Below are 13,405 nucleotides of genomic sequence, written 5' to 3' on the forward strand. Positions count from 1 at the left end.
TGATTTGACATTACTGGACACTTTATATGTTGGTAGCTTATTAACATATAAAATAGTTTTCAATGAGTATCCACTGCAAAATGTTACGTGTCACTTCTCTCTAAACCATACATTGCAGTTATCTGCTGTTTTGAAGTGTTTAAGAAGTTTTGGGTATTTGATCAATGCACAACATAACTATTAATTTTGTTATATAACTTTAAATGATAAATAGTAAGGTTTCATGTTCAGTCTGTTGACTTAAACATTCACTGTCAATGTGCATACCAAAAGATTTTGGCCAGTAAAAATTTATTGCTTTTTTTCTGTTTTCTTGTAAACCATATTCCATACAGTCAACAGGATTACAGACACTCTACGTACCATTCTTTGTTTAAAAGTTAAGAAATATGAACAATTTGTGCCATTGTGTATGTGACTTAATTTTTAAGTTGTGGCTAATGTTTGTGCAGTCTCTAGCATAACTGTGTAGATATGAAATAATTGGTCAGTATAATCATTGTACTATGCTTAGTTACAAAGAGAGGAACCAAATTTTATGACCCATTTCTGAGTATTGCGTGAGTGTTTGGGATCCCCACCAGGTCAGATTCAAGGAAGATGGTGAAACAAATCTGAAGCGTGCTACTAGGTGTGTTACTGCGTTACCAGTAGATTAGCTCTACACACGAGTGTTTTGGAGATACTTCGTGAATTCAAATGGGAATCCCTGGAGCGGAGAGAACATTCTTTCTGTGAAACACTATTAAGAAAATTTAGAGGACAAGTAATTGCAGCTGACTGCAGAATGAGTCTACATACTTTTCGTGTAAGGCCTGTGAAGACAAGATAAGTGAAATTAGGACTTTTACAGAGGCATGTAGATAGTTGTTTTTTCCTCGCTCCATTTTTGATTGTGTTAGGAAAGTGGAATAGTAGTGGTACATGGTACCCTCTGCTATACACCATATGGTGGCTTGTGAAATATGCATGTAGGTGTAGATGAGTGTAGTTCACAGGTTAACAATGGGTTTGTAATGTGTACAAGTTGGATTCTTGTTGTAGCTACACTTTTAAAAATAATGTACCAGTATCCTGTTTGGTTACTCTCCCATACAATTCAACACCCATTTACGTCATCATCTTCTTGTGAAGTAAAGATTACAAAATTTTGTTTGGGAATGATTATTTCTGATAAAATGTGTGCATTGTAAAGGTATGATTCATAATTTTCAGTATAATACACATTTTACTTAGCTTCTTGGGCTTCTAAAAACAAATTTCTTTATTTCGAAACTATACATGTGTACAACAGGCAGTTGCCATTTCACATTGATCTGTTTTGACATTCTACATTTTATGTGAATTTATGGTTTCACATGATCTGAGTAATTTTCAGTCCTTTTAAGATTTCCATTTTTTTGGTGCCACCAATTTCTCCAAATTCATTCTTGTGTTCTGATGCACTGGAGGAGTGATTTATGTTTTAGCTTCTTAAAATGAAATACAAAGCAAGGTGGAGCAGTCGTAAGACACTGGACTGGATTCTCATGCAGGAGGACAACAGTTCTAATTGCCATCCAGATTTAGGTTTTCTGGGGGTTGCTAAGATGGCTTAAGGCAAATGCTGTAATGATTATTTTGAGAAGTATATAGGTAACTTCCATCCTAGTCATTCCCCAGTTAGAGCTTATGCTCTATCTGTAATGACCTCACCATAAATGGATCATCTCATGCTTTCCTCTGTTTCTGTTGTGAAGTTCTTAAATTTAACTGTAGCAGATATAAATCTCTCGTGTGACATTATAATTGTAGTAGTTGATAAAAGTTTTGCCTGTTCTTTACAGATTTCTTTTCCAAAACTCAAAATGTCTAATGACTTTGACACTTTCGTAACAAGAGGAATGAGTTGGTGCAAAAGTCTCTTTAGTGCCATAAATCAGAATATGTGATAAGTCATGTATGACTGTGGTTACAAAGTAATAATATTAATTTGATATGTGGTTAATGGTTTCTGCTGCGTGCTGGACTTTTCTTCAGGCAGTGTTAGGCCGAATTTCAAAACTTGGGCTATACTTTTGTTTTCAAGACTTCTGGAAGTTTAAAAATGTGTCCTTACTTACAGCTGTATTTTCTATTTACTCTCAAGTTTTTCGATCAGATCCTTGAGACTCTCATTGTTATAACAGCAAGTTCAATCCAGTTAAGTACTCAGTGTGTTTGAAATATCTGTACATATTAATAAAAATAAAATTACAAAACCAAAATACCTTTGTAGTGGCTGTTATAAGCAGTGGGGCATTACTTAGGACTTCTTTAATTCTTTACTATTGGGGTTTCATTAATACTATGAAATTTTGTAAGAGTTTGTTAAATTTATTTTTACACACAAATGCTTTTAAAATGTCATGGACTGAAACCCTGTACTTATTGATTGTAGTTACTGGAATAACTTTTCATTTGCCCTGGCTTTACAAAAGTTGACGATCACAATGTTTAAATAATTTTACATTGGATTGATGCTCTGTAGGACTAAGCAACTGTGTAATCTTTCGTCTTCCTCCTTCTTCTTCTTCTTCTTCTTCTTCGTTTTGCCTCTCAGACTGTGGGTATTGCTTGTTTACATATTTTTAGTCTTCATAGTAAATTTTGTAATTTGGTTACTGGTACCACACTATTTTGTAATCAATATTAACACCATCAGTAGTTTGCAAACTAAATATTGCAAATGCTGTTCTGTTTGTTTAGTTGTATTTCTCAATTTCTCCGGCTGAATTTCATTTGGTAGTAGCACAGTTTGTTAAAAAACAATGGGGGTGCTTGTGTTAATGGCTGGGGGGGGGGACTCAGTCATACTTCAGATCCAGTTGTATCTTCATTACATGTGCCTCATTGATCAGCCAATAATATGCATTGACAGGGATATATGGTAAATGGCAGGTACAGTTAAGTAGTTTAAAGCAACTGATTCTTTACTTGCAAGGGTGGTATCTATTTACTGTGAATACTGGTCAGTTTTGTTATCCAGTTAGTATATCACTTATTGTTAAATAAAACAAATAAATAGAAAAACTTCTTAAAATTTTTACTTTTTAGTCAGCAGCATACTTAAACAATGCAAAGAGTTAATGTTAGCACATTGGAACTGCACTGTGCACGTTTCGGATAAGATTACTCTCATGTGATCAGATTCATTAACTCCATTTAAAGCTATTAGTTGCTGTTCAGGAATTTGCACATGTCTTTACTTACAGTAAGTCAGCTGAATATAGTAGTTTCTTAAAGATGGGGTGATAGTTTTTTTTATGCATGTTTGTAATTTTGTTTCAGTCTGAGAAATTGAAGCAGCTGTTAAATCAGGGGCGATACAGAGTGATGCCTGCTAATGATCCAGTAGCAGCTCTACAGCGAGATAGCTTTGCAGCAGCAGAACCTAGAGTTGATGAGGCAGAAATTCGGGCCATTGCAAACCAGCAAATGGCAACATTAGACAACTTGATTTTACAACATCGTCGAGCTCAGATAAAACTTGGTCGTATTTTGAAAGAAGCAGAGGAGAGGCATCGCAAGGTGAATGATTCTCTCTTCACCTTCTGCTTAGTATTTCATACAATTAAAATCTCTCAGTCTATATAGGCCTAATGAAACATTTGGCTATGAATTTAATTTAAATATTGTTAGATTTTTTGTTATAAGATGAAATACTATCTGCACAATTTTGCAGCTTTTGTGTTAGAAGATTATAGCATGGACTGCATTGATGTATGATGGACGAATATAACACAAGGGAGCAGAAATGTCAGAAGTGTAACACAAAGTGCCCCAGCCATGGCTTGCCTATTATTTTTACTATATATTGGAGTTAAGATGTGCTGATACATGTATAATGTAAGCCAATGGCCCAAGTTCCATCAAGCTGTGTTACCTGACAGTGACACATCATGTGAAAGCTCTATTCCTCCTTAATTTTGCACACCAGTGCATTGTAAATCCCAGGCCCAAGATTACAATATTTGCAAAAACTTTAATTTTTGAATATGAAAAAATTAAGGAAAAGTAATGTTATATGAAAAATACATACGTGTATTTCTTGTTTTCGTTATTTGGGGTGTAGTGTCTGTTATAGCTGTTCATGGATTAAAGGTTAGAACCAAATACTCCAAACTATCTGTGGAACTGTTTGCCATAACTTGAAGGGAAAAAAATAAAAGCTGAACCAATTTTTTTTTAATGTGAAGGAAAACATTTGTTTGCGGAGTCTGAACATGAGTAAGGACCAAGAAGAATGAGAGCCATATAGGACAGCCGAGATAAAAAAAAAATCTGTTCACACAGATAGAGATAAGATATGAAACAAAACACTGAAGATGACATTAACTGTTATACATTGATGAACAAATTTGACACCAGAAAAAATCAGTAGGGCTTCTGAATAGCAAGGAAGACAACAGGATTGAGAAAATTGATTATCAATTGAAACCTGTGCTAAATGAAGTTGTGTTTCAATGTTTGTTTGGTGGAACAGACCAGCAGACAGCTTAGATTTCTTGAAAGAATAGTAATTTATAATAATAATAATAATTCCCGTGGAGGCCCGGGAAAAGAATAGGCCTCCGGTGTGTTCTGCCAGTCGTAAAAGGCGACGAAAAGAACAAACCACTAATAGGGCTAACCCCCCTTTTAGTGTGATTAGTTGGTTCAGGACAGAACTAAAGAAGCCTCGGACAAGCGCCGTCATGGTCGGGGACGACGCTTGAACCCTATGCCCACCCACAATGGTAACGACACTGCTAGCCAACTGGAAAATGATTCAAATTCAAATAGAGGTGTTTTGCAGGATATGCTTCCTGCAACCACCCTAGAAGGAAAACAAAGACAGAGGATGAGATGGTCAGATGAAGTTAATCGACACCTCACGTTCTGTTATTACCAAGCAACAAACCTAGGAACCAACACAACTGGATACATATCACAAGTATGCACAACATTTATTACCAGATACCCAGAATTAAAATTTTTAACAGAACAACGACTAGCTGATCAGATCCGTGTAATAATCAAAAATAGCAGGATACCCCAGTCAGAATTAGAAAACATCAAACAGCAAGTACAGGAACAAAATAATGTGCAATCAGAAGAAGAAGAAAATACAGTAATGGACTCAAACATCCCGGAGCAAACAAACAAAGAACAACACGCATCAATTAAACAGTCAGAGGAAAACGAAATCTTAAGACAGCCACCAGAACAAGCACAAATAGAACACGAAGTGACACACATGTTAGATATAGAAGAAAAATTTCAGCTGACATACATAGAATACAAAGACACAAATACAGACATTAGACCATTCTTGCATAGACCGCCAAATAACCCACAAGTCGAAACAACAATAAAAACTATCAACACAATCATACACAACAAAATAAATGAAAACACAACTATGGAAGAGTTACAACTACTGGTTTATATAGGAGCACTCACTACACTAAATATACACACTATGCAGAGATCAAAACCAACCAACACACAGAAGAAACCCACAAAACCAGCATGACAACACAGGCTACAGATCAGAATAGAAAAACTGAGAAAAGACATCGGACAGCTAACGCAATTTATAAGAAATGAAATGTCAGAAAAAAAGGTTAGGTAAAATCTCACAACAAGAAGTGATAGAGCAATTAGATGAAAAGAAGCAGAAATTACAAGCATTGGCCATACGACTTAGAAGATACAAAAAAAGTGAAAATAGAAGGAAACAAAACCAAACATTCAACACAAACCAAAAGAAATTTTACCAGACAATAGATAACACACACATTAAAATAGACAATCCACCAAACATAACAGACATGGAACACTTCTGGAGCAGCATATGGTCAAACCCAGTACAACATAACAGGCATGCACGGTGTATACAAACAGAAACAGACACATACAAGATGATACCACAAATGCCTGAAGTGATAATTTTGCAACATGAAGTCGCCCAAGCAATTAATTCTACTCACAATTGGAAAGCCCCTGGAAAAGATAAAATAGCAAATTTCTGGCTAAAGAAGTTCACCTCAACACATCTAACTAAATTATTTAACAGTTACATTGCAGACCCATGCACATTCCCTGATACACTTACACATGGAATAACTTATCTGAAACCTGAAGATCAAGCAGACACAGCAAACCCAGCTAAATATCACCCCATAACATGCCTACCAACAATATACAAAATATTAACTTCAGTCATTACACAGAAATTAATGACACATACAACACAGAACAAAATTATAAATGTAGAACAAAAAGTCTGTTGCAAAGGAGCACGAGGATGTAAAGAGCAACTGATAATAGATGCAGAGGTGACATATCAAGCTAAAACTAAACAAAGGTCGGTACACTACACATACATTGATTACCAAAAAGCTTTTGATAGTGTACCCCACTCATGGTTACTACAAATATTGGAAATATACAAAGTAGATCCTAAATTGATACAGTTCCTAAACATAGTAATGAAAAATTGGAAAACCACACTTAATACCCAAACAAATTCAAATAATATCACATCACAGCCAATACAAATTAAGGGGATACGGAATCGGATTTTGGGTTAAAAAATCGAATTTTTTTTTATTGGCGTATTATATTCTGCCATGTTTCCTCTTTAAAATGACGTATCATACATAGCTCTACTACAATTATAACTATTTTATTTTTATATATTTGTGAGATCGGGTATTGCGCTTTAGTTATACACGTCTCTCGTGGCTGACCATGAACTTTTTGGCAGTACCTTTAAAGTGACATGAATTCAAATATCCCGGTTTCCAGCGACTATTTATACACTAGTTGCCCGAAAATGTTTCTCTCTGGTTTCCTCAAGTTACTCTTTGACTTTGTGGCGGGACTGTTTTGTAAACAGTGTGATATAAGAAAGTAGTTGTTGTTGAGTTATTTCGTATTTAGTGCTTCATTTTTCGCAGTGAAAATGCCTAGAGCTAAAGCAAAAGTATTTAAAAAGCGTGTGAACTGGCAAAAGAAAAGAAATAATGATTCATTAGCAAAGCAAAGCAGTTCATCATCATCACTGTTGGAAAATGTGAATCCACTTATTACTGATTTGCCGAACGAACTTACACCAAATGAAAACAGTGCTTCTCATAAAAAACTAAGAGATTTGGAAGAGAAATATAATTTACTTGATAGAGGGAATGAAGTTTTTGAACTCATTGATACGAATATATTGTGTGAAGCTCTTGAAAACAGTTTGTGCTGCAAAAAATGTCATGGAAACGTTTCTCTGAAAGTAGAATCCCATGTTGGCCTGGCTGCCCAGTTTAATTTAATATGCAGTGTTTGTAAATACAGCTGTAAGTTTCCAAGTTCGGTTTCAGTATCTGTAAATAATGGATACAAGAAAACTGAACTTTATAGTGTAAATATTAGGTTAGTTTATGGATTGCGAGCAATTGGTAAGGGCAAAGCAGCTGGTGATATGCTATGTGGTGTTCTAAATCTTCCAAGTGCACCTTCAAAGTTTGAAGCTTACAATTATGTACTAGGATCTGCAGTTGAAGATGTAGCACAGAAGTCAATGCAGGTTGCTGTGGAAGAAGCAGTGGAAGAAAATGACGGCAGTCGTGACCTCACAGTGGCGTTTGATGGCACGTGGCAGAAAAGGGGCCACACCTCCAACAATGGTGTTGTAACAGCAACTAGTGTTGATACTGGCAAGGTTATTGATGTTGCAATAATGTCTAAATACTGTAGGTGCACAGGCAGGCTGAAAAATGAACACAGTGATGACTGTATTGCTAATTATTATGGTAGTAGTGGTGGCATGGAGGTTGCTGGGGTGAAGAAAATTTTTCATCGCTCTTCACAGTGGTATAATGTTCGCTATGTCAAATATCTGGGAGATGGTGACTCTAAAGCATTCAAAGAAGTTTTGGAAAGCAAACCATATGGGAACAGTGTAAATATAAGCAAACTTGAATGTATAGGACATGTGCAGAAGAGAATGGGTGCCAGGCTGAGAAGGTTAAAATCAGTTATGAAAGGGAAAAAACTAGATGATGGGAAAACCTTGGATGGCAGAGGAAGATTGACTGATTCCATAATAGACCACATTCAGAACTGCTATGGCCTTGCAATCAGGCAAAATACAGGCAATCTTGAAGAAATGAGGAGAGCTATATGGGCTTTATATTTCCACACCGCATCCACGGATGAGCATCCACAACATGGTTTGTGCCCCAAAGGTGAAAACAGCTGGTGTAAATACAATAGGGGACTAACAACAGGAGAGAAATACATTCACCACCACAGTCTACCATCAGCCATCATGGCAGAAATAAAGCCCATTTTCAGAGATCTGGCTGACAGAAGTCTTCTGATGAAATGTCTTCACGGAAAAACGCAGAACCCCAACGAGTGCTTGAATAGTGTGATATGGCATCGTCTCCCAAAAACAGTGTTTGTCGGAATTAATACACTACATTTTGGTGTGTATGATGCTGTGGCAACCTTCAATCTTGGAAATATAACTAAATGCCAGGTCCTTCAAAAGTTGGGTATGTGTGTTGGTTCCCGTACGGTACGTGCTATGTTCTTTTTAGATCAGCACAGACTAAGGCATGCTGATAATATAATCAAGACATTAGTGAAAAAAGCAAGACAGGTGCAGAGGGGTGCCAAAAGAAGACTTGAAGATGATTATGAAGACTGTGAAGGGGGTATTAGCTACGGATCAGGAATGTTTTAATCTTCTTTCTCCGTTTCCCGTAAGTTTACTTTTTACTTCATCTAGGAACATTATCTCAGGTACTGGTCAACCTAGAAGTCTGAAATTTTTATGACGTAGTGACATAGGTCCCTATTACATACTGAAACAACGATTTTTTAATTACTTGATTTACAAAAGACTTAGGGGTGATAGTCTAGTAAAAAGCGATGGAAAAAATTTACTTAAAAATAAATGTACAATATCTCTGTAAGAAAATACTTTGACAATAAACTGTTGTTTCAGTATTGTTGTAACATATGAATGCACATACAGTAAAATTTTTACCTCTCTGTCTCCAGTAGTTTGTGAGAAAATGTTCCCTATAGTAGGCATATATTAACATTGCGGGGATAGGTGATTCCGTATCCCCTTAAGTGTGGAATATACAAAGGAGACTCATTAAGTCCTTCCTGGTTCTGCCTTGCTCTGAACCCACTATCCAACATGCTAAATAATACAAATTATGGATACAATATTGCTGGAACATACCCACACAAAATCACACATCTGCTATACATGGATGATCTAAAACTACTGGCAGCAACAAATCAACAACTCAACCAATTACTAAAGATAACAGAAGTATTCAGCAATGATATAAATATGGCTTTTGGAACAGACAAATGTAAGAAAAATAGCATAGTCAAGGGAAAACACACTAAACAAGAAGATTACGTATTGGATAACCACAGCGACTGCATAGAAGCGATGGAAAAAACAGATGCCTATACATATCTAGGATACAGACAAAAAATAGGAAGAGATAATACAAATATTAAAGAAGAACTAAAAGAAAAATATAGACAAAGACTAACAAAAATACTGAAAACAGAATTGACAGCAAGAAACAAGACAAAAGCTATAAATACTTGCGCTATACCAATATTGACCTACTGATTTGGAGTAGTGAAATGGAATAACACAGACCTAGAAGCACTCAATACACTTACACGATCACAATGCCACAAATATAAAGTACATCAGATACATTCAGCAACTGAAAGATTCACATTAAGCAGAAAGGAAGGAGGAAGGGGATTTATCGACATAAAAAACCTACATTATGGACAGGTAGACAATTTACGAAAATTCTTTATAGAACGAGCAGAAACTAGCAAAATACACAAAGCAATCACTCATATAAATACATCGGCTACACCACTGCATTTTCATAACCACTTCTACAACCCTTTAGATCACATAGCATCAACAGATACGAAGAAAGTAAATTGGAAAAAGAAAACACTACATGGCAAGCACCCGTTTCATCTAACACAGCCACACATCGATGAAGACGCATCCAACACATGGCTAAGAAATGGCAATATATACAGTGAGACGGAAGGATTCATGATTGCAATACAGTATCAAACAATAAACACCAGATATTACAGCAAGCATATTATTAAAGATCCCAATACCACAACAGATAAATGCAGACTTTGCAAACAACAAATAGAAACAGTAGATCACATCACAAGTGGATGTACAATACTAGCAAATACAGAATATCCCAGAAGACATGACAATGTAGCAAAAATAATACATCAACAGCTTGCCTTACAACATAAACTTATAAAACAACATGTTCCCACATACAAGTATGCACCACAAAATGTACTGGAGAACGATGAATACAAATTATACTGGAACAGAACCATTACAACAGATAAAACACCACCACATAACAAACCTGACATCATACTCACCAATAAAAAGAAGAAATTAGCACAACTAATCAAAATATCCATACCCAATACAACAAATATACAAAAGAAAACAGGAGGAAAAAATTGAAAAATACATCCAACTGGCTGAGGAAGTCAAGGACATGTGGCATCAGGATAAAGTTGACATTATACCAATTATACTATCAACTACAGGAGTCATACCACACAATATCCACCAGTACATCAATGCAATACAGCTACATCCAAACTTATACATACAACTACAGAAATCTGAAATTATTGACACTTGTTCAATTACCCGAAAGTTCCTAAATGCAATATAACATATACCGTACAGTTAAAAGAAAGTCGCGCTTGATCAAGGTCTGCATCACCTTCCATTTTTAACCAGACATAACGTCTGAGACAAGAAAGAAATAATAATAATAATAATAATAATAATAATATTTGCTGATAAATTGTGTGGTGTTTGTATCTAAATACGTTTCTGTCTACTGCATGCTAGATGACCCATAATATTATCTCTGCTTTCTAGATTGTAATGCTTCTCATTTTAATTTTATTTCTTAGATAGTTTTTGTAGATTTCTACACAATGCAATGAATATATAAGAAGTAAGTTATCAAGACCTAGGAAAGAAGAGTATGCGCAATGAAACTAACTGTATAATATGAAACACCAGCTAAATTTTCTACTGGTACATAATAATATTATTCAAAAAATCACCGGCCAAGGTGGCTGTTTAAAAGTAAATGCTGGATTTTACATTACTGCATAAGCTAAATCAATTTTATTTAAACATTTTTAATAAAGCTTCTATTTATGTTTTATGTAATGATGTTACAGGTAGTTCAAGAACTAGATGAAGAAAAGAGAAAACATGAACATGATACAGCTCAGGGTGATGATATTACATATGGGTTGGAAAAGGAACGTATGAGACTCAAACAGGTATGTGCTGAGACAGTTTCTACATGTATAATGGACCCTTATTTTAATAGTATTGTAACACACAGGTTTTAAGAATCACAGTTACAACATTGAAATAACGAAATGGGTAACAATTTCCTTAGATAAAAAAATGTAGCAGCAGTTTATGGAAGTTTATGAAAGTAATAACTGTTGTAAATTTGAAACGATAGTGTACATTACGTGGAGCAAAAATCCAGCGTGTTGAGTTTGTAACAAGACCTGGCACAAGATTCTATCAGTAACATCAAATGTTTCCTGAGAGTTACGTTATGTCCTCATTTCAGCTCTAAAAATGACGTATAATGGAAAACATGGTACAAACACAGAGTTGTATCAGCGTACTCATCGTAAATATATTTGTCCATTACATGATATTCTGAGGCAAAATATAGCAAAGTATTTTTAGTATTAGGTTTTTACACATTTTCTCTGTTCTTACCTCTGCTCTGGCACTTCTGTTGCAGGACAAATCCTGCCTCCTACTATATTGCCCCCTCTCTCCTCCCCCTCCACACCACCTATGTCACGTCTTTCCTATGTCTTGCAGTAGCTTGCTGTCACCTGCAAATGAAGATGTGGGAGATGGTAAATTGTTCTCTTTCAGTTTTTATCAAACAAATTTGTATGTGTGGAAATTTTGATCCATTCACATTTTAACCTAAATATACTGCAAATGACATACTGTCCTCTGTTTCCAATATGGAGTGAATTTTAGGGTTACTTCATTCAATGCGATGTTATTTTGGCAGCTACACTTAAAGATTTTGTAGGTCAGAAGCCTAAAAGCACTGAGAATCGTGAATTTTTGTGGGAATTGTCCATTTGGATGAAGCCAGCTATATTTGCTCCATTTCTGGACGTCTCACTCAGCCAGGCAACCCAACTAAAAATCACAGATGTTGTTTACTAAAAGGGAAGTAGACTGGCCACAGAGGCACATATTACGAGCCTCCACTGAAGCTGGTAAACAGCCACATGATGGCAAGTCTTGAAGTTGAGTCATGGATACTGCCGTTTGATACCACTGCTTGTTCTCCACTGGAGTGAAACTACGTAGATAAATTATGGGACAGAAGCCATTTGGCGTACGTGCTAAGCAGATCACTGGGTGCAAGCGATATCATTGTTTTTCTGTTTTTCTTGGCACTGATTTGTCAGAAGCTCCAGAAATAATTTAGATTTCTTGGGATGTGGAATTAACTGTGTGCTGCACTACAGTGTTAACTGTGTTTCATAACATTTTAGCTGAGCTCTGCAACTTTGTTAAAATTTATATAGCGGATTTAAGGAAAAGTCTTCCTTGTATAATACGATATTGCAGTGTGTGTGTTGTTGAGTAGTATGATGCAGTGTTCCTTCGGGCATGCATGAATATCCCAAGGAATAGGCAGTGCAGTGACTACAGCCATTATGAAATACATGAAATGCGTTCACAGCTGCAAATATGGACAACCAGCAGCTGTATAATTGAATGATGGCAATGAAGATTTGTGCTAGACCAGTACTCAGACCAGGATTTCCCATAAGGCTATCCAAGCATGACTCACAGCCAGATCATCAACTATGTGTCTACAACCTATACTTGTACATCCATTATGTATATTTCTGTATAGGGATACATTGTAATAGTCACCTGCCCGGTGTTGGCTGTTTGGAAAATTGCATCATACAAGACAAGTACAGCAATATTGCATTTATCCGCCAACACTGGCAAGTGACTTTGTATTAAAATTTCTCCTCTTTATGGAAATATGTATAATAGCTGTATGACTGTAGGTTGTAGAAGACACACAGATGAAGACATGTGGAAGTTTGGGTGTGGCCGTGAGTCATGCTCAGATAGCCTAATGGTAAGGTGACCACTCACGATAAGTGCGAAATCCAGGTTTGACACAAACTTTCGTTGTCATCATTCCATTATATACCTGATGGTTCTCCACATTCACAACATTTCATCCTTGTGTGATGTTACAAG

The 13,405-nt window shown here is 36.0% G+C and overlaps 1 protein-coding gene across 14 annotated transcripts in view; it reads left to right on the forward strand.

Annotated features, from left to right (window-relative positions):
* LOC126469755 (CTTNBP2 N-terminal-like protein) overlaps positions 1-13,405 on the forward strand; it is a 224,879-nt gene that overhangs the window by 65,192 nt on the left and 146,282 nt on the right. For all 14 annotated transcript variants that reach the window (XR_007586065.1, XM_050096970.1, XM_050096972.1 and 11 more), the window contains 2 exons: positions 3,310-3,549; positions 11,305-11,409. Coding sequence is in view for 13 of the 14 variants with exons in the window: in XM_050096970.1 (XP_049952927.1) it covers positions 3,310-3,549; positions 11,305-11,409 (345 nt within the window). In the remaining variant the exon portion in view is untranslated. The remainder of the gene's footprint in view (positions 1-3,309; positions 3,550-11,304; positions 11,410-13,405) is intronic.

The sequence above is a fragment of the Schistocerca serialis genome, chromosome 3 (genome assembly GCF_023864345.2).
Source record: "Schistocerca serialis cubense isolate TAMUIC-IGC-003099 chromosome 3, iqSchSeri2.2, whole genome shotgun sequence".
In the NCBI taxonomy this organism is placed as follows: Eukaryota; Metazoa; Arthropoda; class Insecta; order Orthoptera; family Acrididae; genus Schistocerca; species Schistocerca serialis.